Below are 16,803 nucleotides of genomic sequence, written 5' to 3' on the forward strand. Positions count from 1 at the left end.
TTATATGTTAGAGAAATATTACGTTATTACGTCATATACGTATAATTAAATAATTATCTGCAGCTGAACCGATGTACAGTTTGGAAACACTACAATCAATCCTTATTTAAGCATAAGACATGTGGGAAATAAAAGTTAACAGTGGAAATCAAATTAAAATTCTTTGTTATTTGCGACACTTTTTAAAATTCTTGCTCACGTGTTAAATTATTAAATTAAAAGAAAGAAAGCTTTATGCTTATAACTAACTAAATGCGCATTTTCTTTGATTTTCTAGATGGAGGTTTGCTTCTGGACCCCTTTCCAACGGAAGATGGTGATACGTCGGGCCGTCCGGTTTTCTTAGAGGAACCTCGGGATACGTACGTTGTACGCAGCCGTCCTGCCACCTTGTCTTGTAAAGTTCGGAATGCCTTGGAGTTGTATTTTGTGTGCAATGACAAAGCTGTTCATCACAGGTATACAGCTTGCATAATTTTTCCTTGACTTTCTATAAAACCATTGAATATTCTAGAAATAAAAAAAAATACATTTTAGTATAATAATCACCAAATGGTGTGTTTCATAGTTGCTTTTACTGCATATATATCAGGTTTAAAAAAGATCTAACGACTAAATTGATCCTGAACGGCTAGGCGGATGGTTCCAGTTTAAGAAATGAATCAAATACAATAGATTTTATGACACGATTCAGTAAAAATACGCGAAACATATATTCTTAGTTATAAAATACTATTGCAAGTTAAAACTTCGTAAAGATCTCTTTAATAATCTGCACGCACAAGAACTGTAATTTCATTGACATAAATAACTGCTCATACAACAAAATAATTAACTAGGAGACAAACAGAGATAAGACGAATTCTTGAAGCTTAAGGAATACAGTAGATCACTAAAATCTGTTGTAGGAAAGTCTAAATCTGTTATCGCCGAGCAAAAACTCACTATAATTGAAGATTCTGAACCGAATAACTGAATTAACTAACTCACAGCTTCAGTGCAGACCGTATTTAAGTCTTTCTGTAGGTGAAGAGGGAGTATTTTTGGAATCTTCAAGAGCAGTCGCTCCTAGACCTATGAAAATGTACTCGTATTTTCAGGAAATTTCCCAAATGTCTGCAGATTGGTGAGAAATGGCTAAATGTCGCCAACTTGGCAACAAAACTTGCTCAAAGGCTAGTAAAAAAGGTTTCTGGTTATATCTTCGAATTATGAAATCTACAGAGTAATGCAAGATATAAACTGGCCACACATTCGGTTAAATAAATGTATACTATCCGGGGGGAATAGTTCTATATCTCCCGTTCTGTAGGGCCGATTGACGAAATTTAGTTTGCATTTTCCATGTCTCGAAAGCACAATTTAGGATATATATTAGATTTATATATAATGTTGTTCTACCGTAGGTTTTTTGGCACAAAACTGTACTTTTACCATATTTCGATTCTACGATTTATATTATGCCTAAATATTCAATTTTGTATAATTTGGTGGGAAACTTACCGAGAAATTCCAATATTTATCTTGGGACACACTTTTCAATCTGCGCCAAGAATAATTCACTTGGAGTAATTCTTAATTTATGCTAACGTATTTCCTTTCCCTTTCATTGCTCACGACGGTTAAAAAGATGTATCGTTCATTCTTTTCAAATAATTTTAACAAAATGCGTAAACCACATTCGGCGTTATTATCACTTATAACAAATATGTCAAATTTCAAAACGCGCTTATGCATAAATTCACGTATATCTTGGGAAATTTTGAATAAAAATCTCTAATCCTTTTTTCAGATATACTTTGAAATACAGCTGCTTTAAAGTGATGGTAAAATTTTCAAAGGTTATAATTTAAAAAAAAAAAAATGAAAAATTTACAGAAATTCAAATTTGAAAATATCTGCTAATTTTATTTGGACTGAACCTAAATTTCGTATTGTGAAAGAAGGAATGATGTAAGTTTGATAAAAAAGGGATATTAATAAATATATGTCAAATCCAATTAATACTGTAGAGTTAACATTTTAGTTTTTTAAACCTAGTTTTTTAAAGTACCTAGTTTTTAAACCTAGTTTTTTAAAGTACCTAGTTTTTAAACCTAGTTTTTTTAGTAACCTAGTTTTTTAAAATCTAAAATCTATTTGGGCGATTTTTACGAAACTTAACACTTTGGTGTAATTTGAGGCGTAGGGTCGAAATATGGGGGAAAAAATATATGTCATTTTAGAAAAAGTTCGATATTATGTTAAAATGCCTGTGTTAGAACGATTACTATATGTAAATCTAATATATATACCAAATCGCTGTTTCGAGACATGAAAATCACAAGTTAAATTTCGTCAATCTGCTCAGTTATAATGGGAGATATTGAACAGTCTCCCCTTTTTAATGCACTGTGTACCTAATAAAACTATTACAGTGTACTAATAAATAAATGAACGAACAAAAACAATGCGTAACCTAATAATAATAATAAAAACAATGCGTAACCTAAACAATGCGTAACCTAATAATAATAATAAAAACAATGCGTAACCTAATAATAAGAACAGAAACAATGCGTAACCTAATAATAATAATAAAAACTATTACAGTGTACTAATAAATAAATGAACGAACAAAAACAATGCGTAACCTAATAATAATAATAAAAACAATGCGTAACCTAAACAATGCGTAACCTAATAATAATAATAAAAACAATGCGTAACCTAATAACAAGAACAGAAACAATGCGTAACCTAATAATAATAATAAAAACTATTACAGTGTACTAATAAATAAATGAACGAACAAAAACAATGCGTAACCTAATAATAATAATAAAAACTATTACAGTGTACTAATAAATAAATGAACGAACAAAAACAATGCGTAACCTAATAATAATAATAAAAACAATGCGTAACCTAAACAATGCGTAACCTAATAATAATAATAAAAACAATGCGTAACCTAATAATAAGAACAGAAACAATGCGTAACCTAATAATAATAATAAAAACTATTACAGTGTACTAATAAATAAATGAACGAACAAAAACAATGCGTAACCTAATAATAATAATAAAAACAATGCGTAACCTAAACAATGCGTAACCTAATAATAATAATAAAAACAATGCGTAACCTAATAATAAGAACAGAAACAATGCGTAACCTAATAATAATAATAAAAACTATTACAGTGTACTAATAAATAAATGAACGAACAAAAACAATGCGTAACCTAATAATAATAATAAAAACTATTACAGTGTACTAATAAATAAATGAACGAACAAAAACAATGCGTAACCTAATAATAATAATAAAAAGACTGAAAACAGATGACTGCGAAAATTTACGACAATTTTATTAAACTTACAAAGAAAACAGTATGAACGAGAAATGAGATATAAGAAAAATATTTTTCGTGACCGAATTGTAAAACAATAAATTAATAAACACTCCCTCGTACATATCCAAATTATCGGAAATACCTTGAATTAAAATTTTTGAGAACCGTATATATGTAGATATTTCTAAAGATAGCTACGTTTGGTTTTCGAACTCCAGTATCTAAATGATATTTTTTACATCAGAAAAACCGAAGTTAAAATCCAGAATTAGAAAATGTTTAATGGAATCAATTTTAGTTTCATACAGCTATTGAAATCTGTATTTTTCCCTTTCATCGAGTAAAATTATTTAAGTTCTGTAATTTTTGACAATCTTTCCAATTCTGATGTTACAAAACCAATTCTTTTCAAAGACCGTTTTTAAGAAAAGATGCATTTTCCTATTTGAACTTTCTTTGTAAAAGATCCATATAAAAATTGTGATTTTGTATGTTTTTACAGAATAAAAAAAAGTTTAAAATTATTGCAATCAAAATTCTACCTTATTTCCTTCATTCCTTAAACTGGAATCGTGGGTTTGTGATCAGTAGCTTACGTGATATAAAAGCGAGCAATTTTTTTTTAAATAATCAGTGTTTATATATATATATATATTGGTTGTTGTTCTGTTTAAAAAAATGGACGATACTCGAAAAAATACTAAATCAAATTCTTATGCATTTTTTTTTTTTTTTTTTTTTTTTTTTTTTTTTTTTTTTGTTAGACACCACAGTAGGCAAGAATTCGTCGATCCGCAAACGGGCGTGAGACACATCGAAGTGAGTATCGACGTGAGTAGGAATGACGTGGAGGAGTATTTTGGTCTGGATGGATATGGATGTGGTTGCGTTGCTTGGTCATCGAGCGGCACCACTAAGAGCAGAGTGGCTGTGATCAAAATAGCATGTGAGTAAACTGTTTGAAATACTGCCCTTTTAATTATATCATCTACATTACGCCAAACCACGAATCTGATATTCAGTATTCGGTTCTGGTCGTTTTGCTGGTATTTTTCAGTGTTTTAAAGAATGCTTAAAGAGCGACATGAAATTTTTTGACATAAAAATTAAATAGATTTTATGAAAACATATTAACTGGGTTTTCCTCAGAATGAAACGCAAGATAACGTTTTAACTGCACTAGCCTTTTTCGTAGATGTGCATTTTTGGCATCCCCTTAAATATTTCCTTTAAATATATGAGTTTTAGTATTTGTTGAAATCTTGTTTTATGGAGTGATAGAAATATTGTCAACACTATAACAAAAACACGAATCTGGAATTTTTTACTATTGTAACTACACATGCTATCTATTTTAGCTTTTTACATTATGCTAAGAGAAATATATCCGTATTCTGTTTCATAAATATTCAAGGAGCTTTGTGTAAAAGTTATATTTCAAATTTCCTTTAAATCAAAAAGCGTACCATCCTTTAAAAGCACTCTTCCTGAAGCAACAGTTTTGCAGATTTGTTGTTTTGGTGTAGTGTCGACGATATTCAGGAATTCTTAACACTTTGTTTACTGTGGAATTTCTTTGTGGTATTTTCACATTGAATGAAATTATATATATGTGAAAATGATTCATTTGGGGATTACAGGGCGCTTCTGTGGTACCTACAAATGAATCTTCAAAAATACGCATCAGAGCAATTTAGGGGGGAAAAAGAAATGTGTAACTGACCGCTTAGTTTTAGATTTTTGGGGGAAAAAAAAATTTTTTTTTAGATAACTTTTGTAATTAACGCTGCCATTACAGTAATTCATGTGAGTGAACTCTCCCTTTTTTCGAAATTTTTACGAAGTCCCTATAGATTCTACTATGAAAAATGTGGTAGTTTTTTTTTTGGGGGGGGGAAGCTAATTCTACTTAGCCTGTTGATACAAAAATAAGTTTTACTTAAATGCATACCTGTTATCGCTGCTTAACTTAATCATGTTTGACCTTTTAATATTAAGCAAAGTTAATGTCAAGGTACAAAAGAAATTATCAGAAAAGATTTTAGAAGTATCAAAGAAAACTAATTTTGACAGCTTATCCTTTTTTTTCCTTTAAAATTACTTATACAGCTATAAATTAATTGCATGAATCTTTAGATTACCATAACATAAATAAAATAATCTTTAAATTAGTATTGTAATATATGAGTGCGTATCAATATTATACCGAATAGAAATGTTTAGAGCTTGATTTTGAAATATTTCGATGCGTAGTATTAATTTTATTTCCTTGTTCCGATTTCAATCGTTAAGTGCCAAGACCGAGCTTACGGGACATTCTAAGTAAAATTGACAGCGGATTAAATTTACCTAAATGTAACCCACCAGAACATTTTACAAATGAGTCAAGCAGATTGCAGTAAGCAGTACGCTTCCTATTTTCGACCAGCCTCTTAAACCCTAGAGAGTTAAAACTACATAAGCCTTAAAGCTTCTATCAGTCCATCTGCCATCCATTTTTGGCTTTAGACAGGTCTTAGATGAGAGAACGGTCTTCAGAGAATGTCGACTAGGATTTAGAGTGGTATTAGTATCTCTGGTATTCAGAAAATTGTCAAAACTTGGCTTTCGCAAACTTGCAATGGACATCCCTTAATCCAGATTTAGAAATACTAGATAAGATACTTTAGTTGCTATTAAGCTTTACTGTATTTTATTCTTTTGTGTACAACTTAACATAGCTAAATCTATCCATAACATTTTAATAAGTATCTTCCAGTTTGTGAATGAATTTATTGCAACCTGCTAACGTAGCGTTGGTATTACGGTAGAAGACATATTTTTTTTTTTCGTTAAATTTTTCGATTACTTAAATTAATCCATTTTTGTTTATAAAGAGACATAAATAAAGTATCATTGTGATGGTATTATGATCCCTGTTATTTCCCGACCATTTTCGTATATTCAAATGCTATGCTTCTTAAAAAATTATATAACACATTCTTTACTCTTTGGTAAATCATAAACTGTTAATATTTTTTTTGGAAAAAAATGGACAAAAAATATGTTCAGAGATATAACCTGGTTTACTTCGAGCTCTTCTTGTAACAGGCAGACTGTAAGTGACTGTCGTTAGGACTGCAAGCCGTTTTGCGACGGATTGCGACTTAAGTCGCTTTATTATCTAGGCGCTAAATGATTCAAATTATTACTTATATAAAACACAATTGAAATCATGTATCGTAGCAGAAGGATACAATCGCGGCGCCAACCGGGACAGTGGTTAGCGATGCTGACTGCCCTACCAACGGTCTCTTGTTCAAATCCCGGAGAAGGCATGAATGCTTGTAATTGTATAGTGCTTGTGTGACTAGTACCAGTGGTGAAGTATCGAGGGCGACGTTATAAGCTGAGTTGAAATATTGCCTAAAATGGTGCATGAAATTGGTGTATCATGTTTGGAATCAGTCCGTGAGAACGGAAGCGTTTAGACGAAAGAGAAGGTGGTGACCGTTTGTTACGGTGCGATTTCTATAGAACTTGAACGTGAATGTGAGTTCCTGCTCGAAGGTGAAGTTCTTGCTTTAAACCTTAAATTAGTAGTGGTCACGTGAGGTTGAAGCTCCAATGGGGAGGTCGCACTGAGAAACCTTAGCGATTGGTTGATCGGTGATCCCGTGGAGCCTAATCCAAGGTAGTCATGTGAGTTTCTGTACGGTATAGAGGCATTCTAAATATGCGGCGAGCCGAAAGACCTCTTGAGAGGTTGGTGATAAGGGAAGACGGAGTGGGAAACCCTCGGATCCGCCCCCGGAGTGCCCTCCATCAAAATTGGGGGGGGGCAGAACTGGTCAAAGTTGTACTTCTACCTGTATGGTGCCTAAAGCTCTTGTCAACGACAAGTGCAATCTTGGCCCCTTACCACGATGAATTTGGTGCGCTTGCTCTGATTTCAGAGACCTGATCTGATGTTACTATCGACCAGGTGGGATAAGCCACAACAACAGGATAAAATCAAATGTGGAGCATCCACGATGGCCAAAATATAAGAAAATAAATTTAAATTTTTACACTTATGAAAAGCATTTACTAGATCATATAGTAAAGAGTCAGATACAAGTGAGTACGACACCAGAATTCCACTATGGGTTGTACAAGTATAGTGCCAGCGCTAAATGTACAACACCGCGTCAGTTTTGAGGGAGAGCACCTCGGAGGCTGGTCCGGGGGTCACCCACCCCTCTTCTCCTCCCACGAATCACTGGAAAGAACTTTCGGCTTGCCGTATATTTTGAGTGCTCCCTTGCCGCACGGACTTTATACATTTACAAACATCAGTGCCTTCTCGAGGGTTCAAACTTAAGCCCATTGATCAGAGTCACTAACCACGATAAATGCCGTTTGGAAAGCTATTGTAAAGAGTCAGGCGTTTACCAAAAGCTTAAACTCTTTAAAATTTATCGAAAATTAAACTCTTTAAAATTTATCGAAAATTAAACTCTTTAAAATTTATCGAAAATTAAACTCTTTAAAATTTATTTATTTTTTAAAATTTACCGAAAGCTTAAACTCTCAAAACATTTCTACTCCGCAGAGTTTTTTGCTTGGTGGCTCAGCGGGCTAGCTGAAGTTTTCCCAATTTATAACGTGAATTTGAACTAGTGTCACTATGTAAGGCGCCCCAGACGGGTGTCCCTTTCTCTAAGAAGACAGCTATAGAGTGCTTTAAATATGTAAATACTCTAACCGGATCTAATGCGAGAAAAATTAACTTCTGCATGATTTGAAATTTTGAAAGTTACAGATTTTTTTTTTTTCTGTCTTCACTCTTCTATCGAAACTTGCTATCCTTTCTATTCACAGCGGGCTAAGTGCTTCAACAACGCTTTATGCAACATTGCTTTATTTAAAACGAAACAAAGATGCTTCAGATTATTTTCTGACAACCAATGCTTTGATGCACTTTTTGAGTTAAGATTTCCATTACAGGAAAGCTGATTTCAGCTCTTGTTCTAGACGCCGATAGCAGAAACCCTGAAACTGACGGCTCATTGATAGAAAATGTGCAATTTCCAACTTTTGATGCATAGAAGAGGGGGCTGGGGAGGAAAAAAACTCAAACTTTCTTTTTTATGGTGAAAACGGTAGACAAAAAATTTTTCTAACGGCTTTTTGACTTTATTTGTAGGAAAAGCAATGCAGACTAACGCTCCGTCTCACATGAATTCATAGAATCTAATGCTTGTCTTCTTCTGTGCTGAGAATGTGATAATTCCAAAACTGGGCATTATGTTTAAGACTTCAAGATACAGAACTAAACAGTACTTAAAAGTTTACTTGATATAAAAGTTCAGAAATCTCCGTAATTTTATGCAGTTAAGTGAAAATATGCTTCGCTGTAAGTTGTAAATTCAGTGATTTATTTATTTATTTTTTTTAATTTGCAAAGTTTTTAGACCATCTTGTACATCGTAATGGGATATTCTTTGTAAGGTTTTACCTTTCAGAAATTTATAATGTAATATCATGAAATACCTTCAGCTTCTACAACAAATACCTCGTAAAAAATTGCAGAACGTACTTGTTTCGCCATTATCTATCGAAATGCTTTTAAGAGCCGGCATATTAATTGTCGTTTAATAAGAAAGAACAGAGAATAGGGGGTTCGGAGGAACAAATATGCTGTACGTGCATTCCACTCCGGCACTGTATTAAAAATTCATCCAGATTAATGATGCCTCCAAAAAAGATTCCACGATACCTGTTCAAAATGGACGGACGTCAAAAAGCAAAGAAAACCCCATTCTCTTCGCAGCAAACGACGTCTATTTTGTTATCCTCGTTTTGCTGTTGGCTTGTATGTAATGATAAAAACAGGGACACGTTCATGAATAAATTAAAAACGGCTTTTACCGCACACATCCTGCCTAATTACTGGGCATGCACGATGGTATTTCAATTAAATCACCAAAGATGTCGGGGCATAGAGACTCGGGGGCTCAATAATTTGGCCGAGGTGGAGCAGTCCGGAGTGAAGTGGTGTGAATTTTGTTTATTGGTGTAACCCTTACGGAACTGCTCCTATGCTTGTGCAGTTTCTGTTTCACATCATTGCAGTTTTCCCAGTTTGCTGTTGTTACCTTTTTTGTGCTGTCATCATTAGTACAGCTATTTATTTATTTATCTATCTGTTAGGTACTGTGTTAAAATATAGATGTTGAATTCAGTAGGCCCACAACATTATTCATACATTTGTGCGTACTGCAACTGGTCAGAGAGATCTTAGGTATTAGTGACCTCAGAGGCTATTTGATGCTAAAATTATTTGAGTACGGGTAGATTTTTAAAATAATGTTTACTTTTGTTAAAAATCGTTATTAGCATAAATGAGTATCCAAAATTATCACGACTGCAAATATATGGACCAACTGCAATATAACAGATTAACACAGTGGAAAAATTCGGTTATAACTGTTTGATTTTTTTATAGGTTAGGTATATTTATTTGATATGATTTCTAATTTTGAAAGTTTTCTTCTCTGTTTGTCGTATTTTATTCCGACAAAGATTATACAGAAGAAATAAAATATTTTTCTCATTGTAAAGATAATGCAAGCATACTTTTTCCGACAAATTTAAATATAATAATATTATTTTTTAAAAAAGTATCTGAACTACACAATCTGTTTCTGTTTTATTTAAAATGAAAACAATTAAATTAATTTTCATTTACACGTGACATAAAATTAAACGCATGATTTTTTTTAAATCTAAGCTGGACTATAACAAGGAATTTATTCTTGCTTGCATAAAATAAAACGTGTAACCTTTTTCTGTTCAACTAAATATAAACCAATATATTATTTATTTTGTGCTGTAGAGTCTGTAGTTTTATTTTTGGAGTACGAAAATCCTCAAAAATCTATAATGTGTTTGCTTGGAATCGAACCTGATTCTTAAGAGGGGATGGTGACCGTTGGGACATAAAGGTACGTGACATGAACTTGCGTCATTTCTTTTCATTCCTAGTAATAGTAGTCATAAAATTTTAGTTGAACAAATAAGCAGTTCTTAGTGGAAATAATACAGAGTACTGTTTCGTTCTACGGGTTTATGAGTTTGAAGTGATAGATGACAACACTTAATGAAGAATCAAAACACAATTTATTCATCAGTATTACACAGGAAAGTTCCAAAGACACATTCATAGCTGTCGAAACACTACGATAAACACGCTGAAACAATCAGCAACACAGCATTCAAGCTATTAGGCTATAAAAGTGAAGACAGCTTTACGACAAAGCACTAAATTACAGCTCCCGACTTGGTTGATCGCTCTCAAGCTAACCTTTGAACTCTGTTACTGAAGATTCTCTCTACTACTCCGCGTACAGACAGGGTATATATAGCTTTTGATATGCCTTCGAGAACATTCTCCGGAAAACCAGTAAGAATTGGTTCTAGAATGTTCTCGCTCCGTCTATGGCATATCGTTAATTTTGTCACCAAATCTGGCAGCCCTGCCTTTCCTTGCCACTTTCTGGCAACCCTGAACCCTTTTTGAGGGAAAGCAATCTTACCACATCTGGGCATTTCACTACAGTATTTTAAACATCACACATTTTACTTATAATAATATCTGCATCGCAGTTTTTTTGCAAAAGAACATTAGATGCATGGTTATGAATAAACTATAGTCGAATCCCCATTAACTGACACTTCACTTTAGAGGATGTTTTCCATAAACAAACAGCTTTTGAATTCCCGGACTCTAGAAGAAGGGAAACAATATACTTCCATTCAGCATATACTGCCTGGCAATGGACGAAAGTCGTGTTCTGTTGAGTTCTAATAATGGACCTGTGTCCTGTGACTCCTTATAGCAGACAGAAGCCTTGTCTTATAATTCCTGACAAATTTTATCCCGTAAGTCCTTGGAAACGGACAGAAGTATTGACCCTTCAATTCTGATAAAGCACAACAATTTTATTGAGTCATTATAATGGACTATGTCCTACGAGCTAAGAGAAAATTCAATTGTATAATGAGGAAACTTTAGAATTTTCTTTATTCCCAATAGCTATATTATTACATCAATGTAAATTTCATTTCGTTTAAAGTTCATCAAATCCCGAAAATTGCACCTTTATTCAAATAAACAAAGTCTCATCGAATCCAAGAATTCAAAGAAGCTAGATTTTTTTAATGTATTAGATGCTTTGTCTTCCGTATGTTTCTCAACAGACAAAGTTTAATTGATTTCATTGAATCCAAGCTAGATTCTAAGAAGCTATATTTTTTTATGTATTAGACGCTGCGTCTTCCTTATCAACAGGCAAAGTTTAAAGCCTTATCGCAGTTATTTGTAAATCTATTTATTTCACACTGCTTATGTGAGGGAATTTTATCCAGGCCAAATCCTATAAATTTAGTTTCAATTTTTAAAGGTACCTGATATTTTTGAGAAATTGTTAATACTTCTTACATCTGCGGACAGTTTACAATTTCATTAAAAAAATAATAATACTGTATTATCATCCCGGTCAGTCTTTTCCAGAAGTCGCCAAATAAATAAGTAGAACCACAAAATGGCATAGATTAGATCTGTAATTCTTAAAGATATACAGCACGGACTTAAAATGGGACTGGACGTCAATCAAATCCTCAAAGAAATCGAAGACATTTGAGATATATCCCTTGCAGGCATTGTAAGGAATTCATCTTATCGATAATGGAGAGGAATTTTTTTTAAATGCAGGAGGAGTGCGAATTTCATCTATCATATTGAAGAGAGTTCTTATCATTTTGATTTTTATTTGAGATAATTATAGTTTTCAAATGATTTATGTATAAAACAATGTATTCGTTTTTAGTCTTGTTTTTTAATGCTTCTGTTTTGATCTTAGTTGGAAAATCTTTAAAAGATTCAGCGCTAACCCTGCAATTATCGCATCTGTCTTTAATCCTCACAACAGGGTGGATCTTTGAACTATGAAATTTTATAACAAGGAGCCCTCAGGCTATCAGGCATCCAGTATTATATTCATCCTTTCTTTTGCTGTGTTCCTACACCAATATGTACAACACTACGAAAGTCAATTCCTTCACAGTATTCTATTCGTATATCTCTCTCTATAAATATAGAAAGATAGAGAATTAATTGCATTTATATAATTTTATTTAACAATGAAACTGTATTGGAATAACTAGCATTGCTTAGATCATACCTTTCACATTTTTTAACTTATCAAAATATTGAAAAATATTATATCTGGTAGTTAACTTCAGTAATCGTAATAAATTAGAAAACATTGCCAATCAATGGAAATGGGAAACATAAAAATAGAAAGTAGTGAAATGAAAATAAAACATAAAATATTGGTAATCAATGGAAATAGAAAACATAAAAAAAGAGAAAAAGAAAAAAGAAAACATTGCTAAGTTGCGCCTGGTAAAATAGAAGACATTGCCAATCATTGGAAATGCTGTTGCAAGCTTTATGTGTAAGTGATTCTGTGGCATTAAATACACAAATATACCTTTAATAATTAAATCTTTTCTTAATCAAAAATGGGAAAAAGTCTGAAACAATGATGAAATTACATCATAATTCTTTTCCCCGTTCCGTTTGGCTTTGCCTTTTTGAACAGCCCATTTTAAAAGTAAGAATTTATATTCTATATTGTTGCCAAATGCCCAGCTGCAGTTTGAGAGCTTCCCTGCAAAGCGTATTAGTGTTGCCAGAAAGTGACAGGGAAAGGCAGAGTTGCTAGATGTGGCGCGAAATCGCCCATTTGGAGATATTTGGCGACAAAATTGGCGATATGCCATAGACGGAGTGAGAACATTCTAGAACCCATTCTTAGCGGTTTTCCCGAGAACATTCTCGAAGGAAGGTTAAAGTTATATATACCCTGCCTGTATGCGGAATAGGAGTATCTTGAATTCAGTAGTGCATTAGTGTATCTTGAGTGTGTAGTACTTACTATCTTGAATTCAGGGATTAGCTTGAGAGCGACAGACCGAGTCGGGTGCTTTACTTTAATGCTTTGCGTTGAAGCTATCTTCTCCATTACAGTCTGAAAGCTGTATTGCTGATAGTAAAAAATTTTGAAATATAAATCATGTTTCTTTTTATCTCAGTTTCACTAAACCATTTGCTTTAAATATTTAAAAATTAAAATATAACGGATTTTTAATCTGTCTGTATATAAATGAATGTTTATTTGTTTGTGTTTGATACAAATCTACAGTTTAATTCCGATCTTTATGAAACTTGCCACACTCGACGTTCAAAACAAGAGGAAGGTCGCTGTCCACATAAGATTTCTTAAAAACCAATCCGACTTTTTATATGCATATATATTATATGCTCATTTAACGAACTTTTGATTAAAAACTCAGAGATTTAAAAGCTTTGCGTTGCCACTCTGCAAAGCGTAAAATATACATGTTTCAAATTTAATAAAAAAAAACTCGGCGATATAAAAAAGTGTTGCCATTCGGGAAAACGCAATTATATTAATTTGTGTCGAATTTAATAAAACAAACTCGGCTATTTAAGAGAAATGTGTTGCCACTACCCAAATTAAAATACTTTAAAGTGTGCCATCGTTCAGCAAAACGTAAAATATTTAATTTTTTATTTATTAACATGCGCGTTATTTTCTTTGCTGTTTTGTGAATTTGTAATTGTCCTCACAAAGCATTTCATTAAACAGAATTAAAACACAAGCACTTTGTTTCCTTTGAAGTTAGCATTGCAACGCATGCCGGGTAACAACTACTTGTTAATATTGTTTCAGATTGTATTTTACATTTCTTAGAAATAAATCAACGTTTTAAGGTAACGACATTTTGCTCTTTTTAGTACAGCAACATTATATCGAATCACTCCAAACTCAACCTTTTTTTTTTTTTTTTAATTCGGAAAAAAAAGTATTATATTGGGTAGATCCAATATAACTTTTAATTTAATTTTTAACTTTAATAATAATATAATCATTTTAATGTAGACCTAATTAAATATTGAAATTTATTTAAGGAATTTTACTGGAGTACTTGCGTCCGAATTTCTGAAATATCAATTTCTTAAGAACTTTGGTTCCAAGAATGTATCATCGTATTCTATTGTTATGCTTTTGAGGGTACAGAATACCACTTTCGCTCGAAATGATACTTAAAAAAAATACTAGCTTGGATGACTTTTGAGCTTCTGACGGAAATCTCATTATAAAATTTTACAAGCTGAAGAATTCTGTGACGACGAAAAGAGACTGGAAAAAAAATCAACATCGATGAAAGTTGAACTTTTATTAAAGAACTTCAAAGATTATTGAATTCCTTCCTGTTGATTAAAAAAAGACGAAGTCTTATAAAAGAGTGTGTAACTAAAATGCATCAGAGATAATATTGCAATTTTTTTTCCTCTCTCGCCTTTCTTTCCTTATTATCATGGAGCCATTATAAAGAAGTTAAAATTAAAAACTGTGGCATGTTATGTTACAAGAAATTAAAACAGCGTGAATTTCTTATCAAGTGATTATTAAAACGTTCATAATTAGCTAAGGAAGTCACTGAATTAAAAATGGCTGCTTTATTTTATGAATAAGTTTATGCTTCAATTATGATCAGCTATTCTGTGGTGATTTTAGTAAGATTTTTATCATTTATAACCGCAAAAATATCCTCCCAACACAGTGCAAAACATAAAAATTTAACATAAATTTGGAAATTACCATATGTCCCTTTTTTATACGATCCACTTTTTATTTAATTATGCTTGTTCGTCATGAATATACATAAGGGGTTATTTATTGTGAAGTACCGTAGCTTTGTTTTTTTCTTTAACACTTAATGTTGGCTTTTTCAAAAATGTAAATTTGTCGTCATCAAGTTGTCTTATCTGATGACTGCTATCACTGCTAATTGCCAAATTAAAGTAGAACAGCAATATTGTGTATGAATAAAGAGACAGCTTGTCGTAAATCAAAAATAAACTATCTTAAATAAAGTCAGGATCATAATAGAAAAACTTTCGGCTTAAGAAAGGAAAATCAGTTTATTTTCCCCAGTTAATAGCTAAAAAAATTACTATTTTTTTAATGAATAATTGATTTCTGTCGCCACAAAATAACACAGCAATATGCAAATTAATGGAAACATAAAGTTAAGTATAAAATAAGTAAAAATAAAGATGGATTAAAAGCCATTAAACCATTAATAGCTATCAGTAAAAACATAAATCAAGCTAGCCGTCTGATTAATACAATACAAAATAAGGCCTAGCCGCAAGAAGAAGATTAAACGAAGTAAATACAAAAAATCGTAATCTCTTCTTTCCTCAAATATATTTTAGTGTGTTCCAAGTTCTCCCTTCCCCTTTTAATTTACATTAACTAGCTCTTAATTCTAGAATAACCACTAGGGTGCTGAATACTTTCTTTTTACTAGCATAATATTGTAAATTTTTTGATTGCTTTTAAATGCAAACAGATTAATCAGTAAGAAGCTGCGATATTAAAAGCGTATTGCTTTGTAATTATCAAAATAATAAATAATAGTTTTTAACAAATTTAGGAAAGAAAAAGCGTAAAGAATTAAATAAGCAGATGAAATGATTAGAAGGTGTATCGATATTTCTTAATGTACCATGGACGCGAGTATGGACCTCGTTCAGAATTTAATATTTTTTCACTGAAGTAAGCTGGGATCTATTCAGCATATGCTCCAGTAAATACTAGAATTGACGTTGAGAAACATGAATAATCTGAGCGAATATCTTCATTCAACACTGCTGCTTGACTTCAGGGAATGTTCCTGACATTGCCTTGCTGTTGTTGTGGACTTAACATAGTCGTAGTGTTGTTGTGACTTGTCTGACCAAGAAACAAGAACATCAGAACAAGCCCACGAAATTCACCGTGGCAAGGAGTGCAACATTGCGCCTGTCTTAGTCAACAGCCTTGAATACCATACAAGTGACAGTACGACTTCAGCTCAGTTCCGCCCCCAATTTAACGGAGAGCCTCTCCGAGAGTGACGGGTCTGAGGGTCTTCCCCCCCTCTTCCAATACCACCAACCCCTCGAGAGGACTTGTAGCTCGCCGCATATTTAGAGAGCTTCCATGCACAGACACTGTACATTTACAAACATCCATGCCTTCTCTGGAATTCCAACCCGGGCCCTTCGGTACGGCAATCAGAGTCTCTAACCAGCAATCATACGGTCACTAACCAGCAATCATACTATTCTTTGGCAATCAGAGTAACTAATAAATTCATATATCTAGCTTCTAAAGCTAAGTTTTTAATGTTGTGAATAATCTCCAATTTTTGCTGTCTGAAACTGCTATTGCATCAAATCTATCTTCATGAAATTTAAGTATAATCATTGAAGGTTCATTATCTTGAAGTATTTGTGATGAGTAGGTGCACAACTTACTGTACGCAGCTGCTTTAGAGGACGTTATTGATGCAAATAGTA

General features: G+C 32.7%; 1 protein-coding gene across 4 annotated transcripts in view; it reads left to right on the forward strand.

Annotated features, from left to right (window-relative positions):
* LOC118197049 (netrin receptor UNC5C-like) overlaps nucleotides 1-16,803 on the forward strand; it is a 380,734-nt gene that overhangs the window by 238,121 nt on the left and 125,810 nt on the right. For all 4 annotated transcript variants that reach the window (XM_085806676.1, XM_085806691.1, XM_085806687.1 and 1 more), the window contains exons 2-3: nucleotides 278-458; nucleotides 4,103-4,284. In XM_085806676.1, the coding sequence (XP_085662802.1) occupies nucleotides 278-458; nucleotides 4,103-4,284 (363 nt within the window). The remainder of the gene's footprint in view (nucleotides 1-277; nucleotides 459-4,102; nucleotides 4,285-16,803) is intronic.

The sequence above is a fragment of the Stegodyphus dumicola genome, chromosome 1, assembly GCF_044657685.1.
Source record: "Stegodyphus dumicola isolate Sdum_Otavi_A_Nest chromosome 1, ASM4465768v1".
NCBI lineage: Eukaryota > Metazoa > Arthropoda > Arachnida > Araneae > Eresidae > Stegodyphus > Stegodyphus dumicola.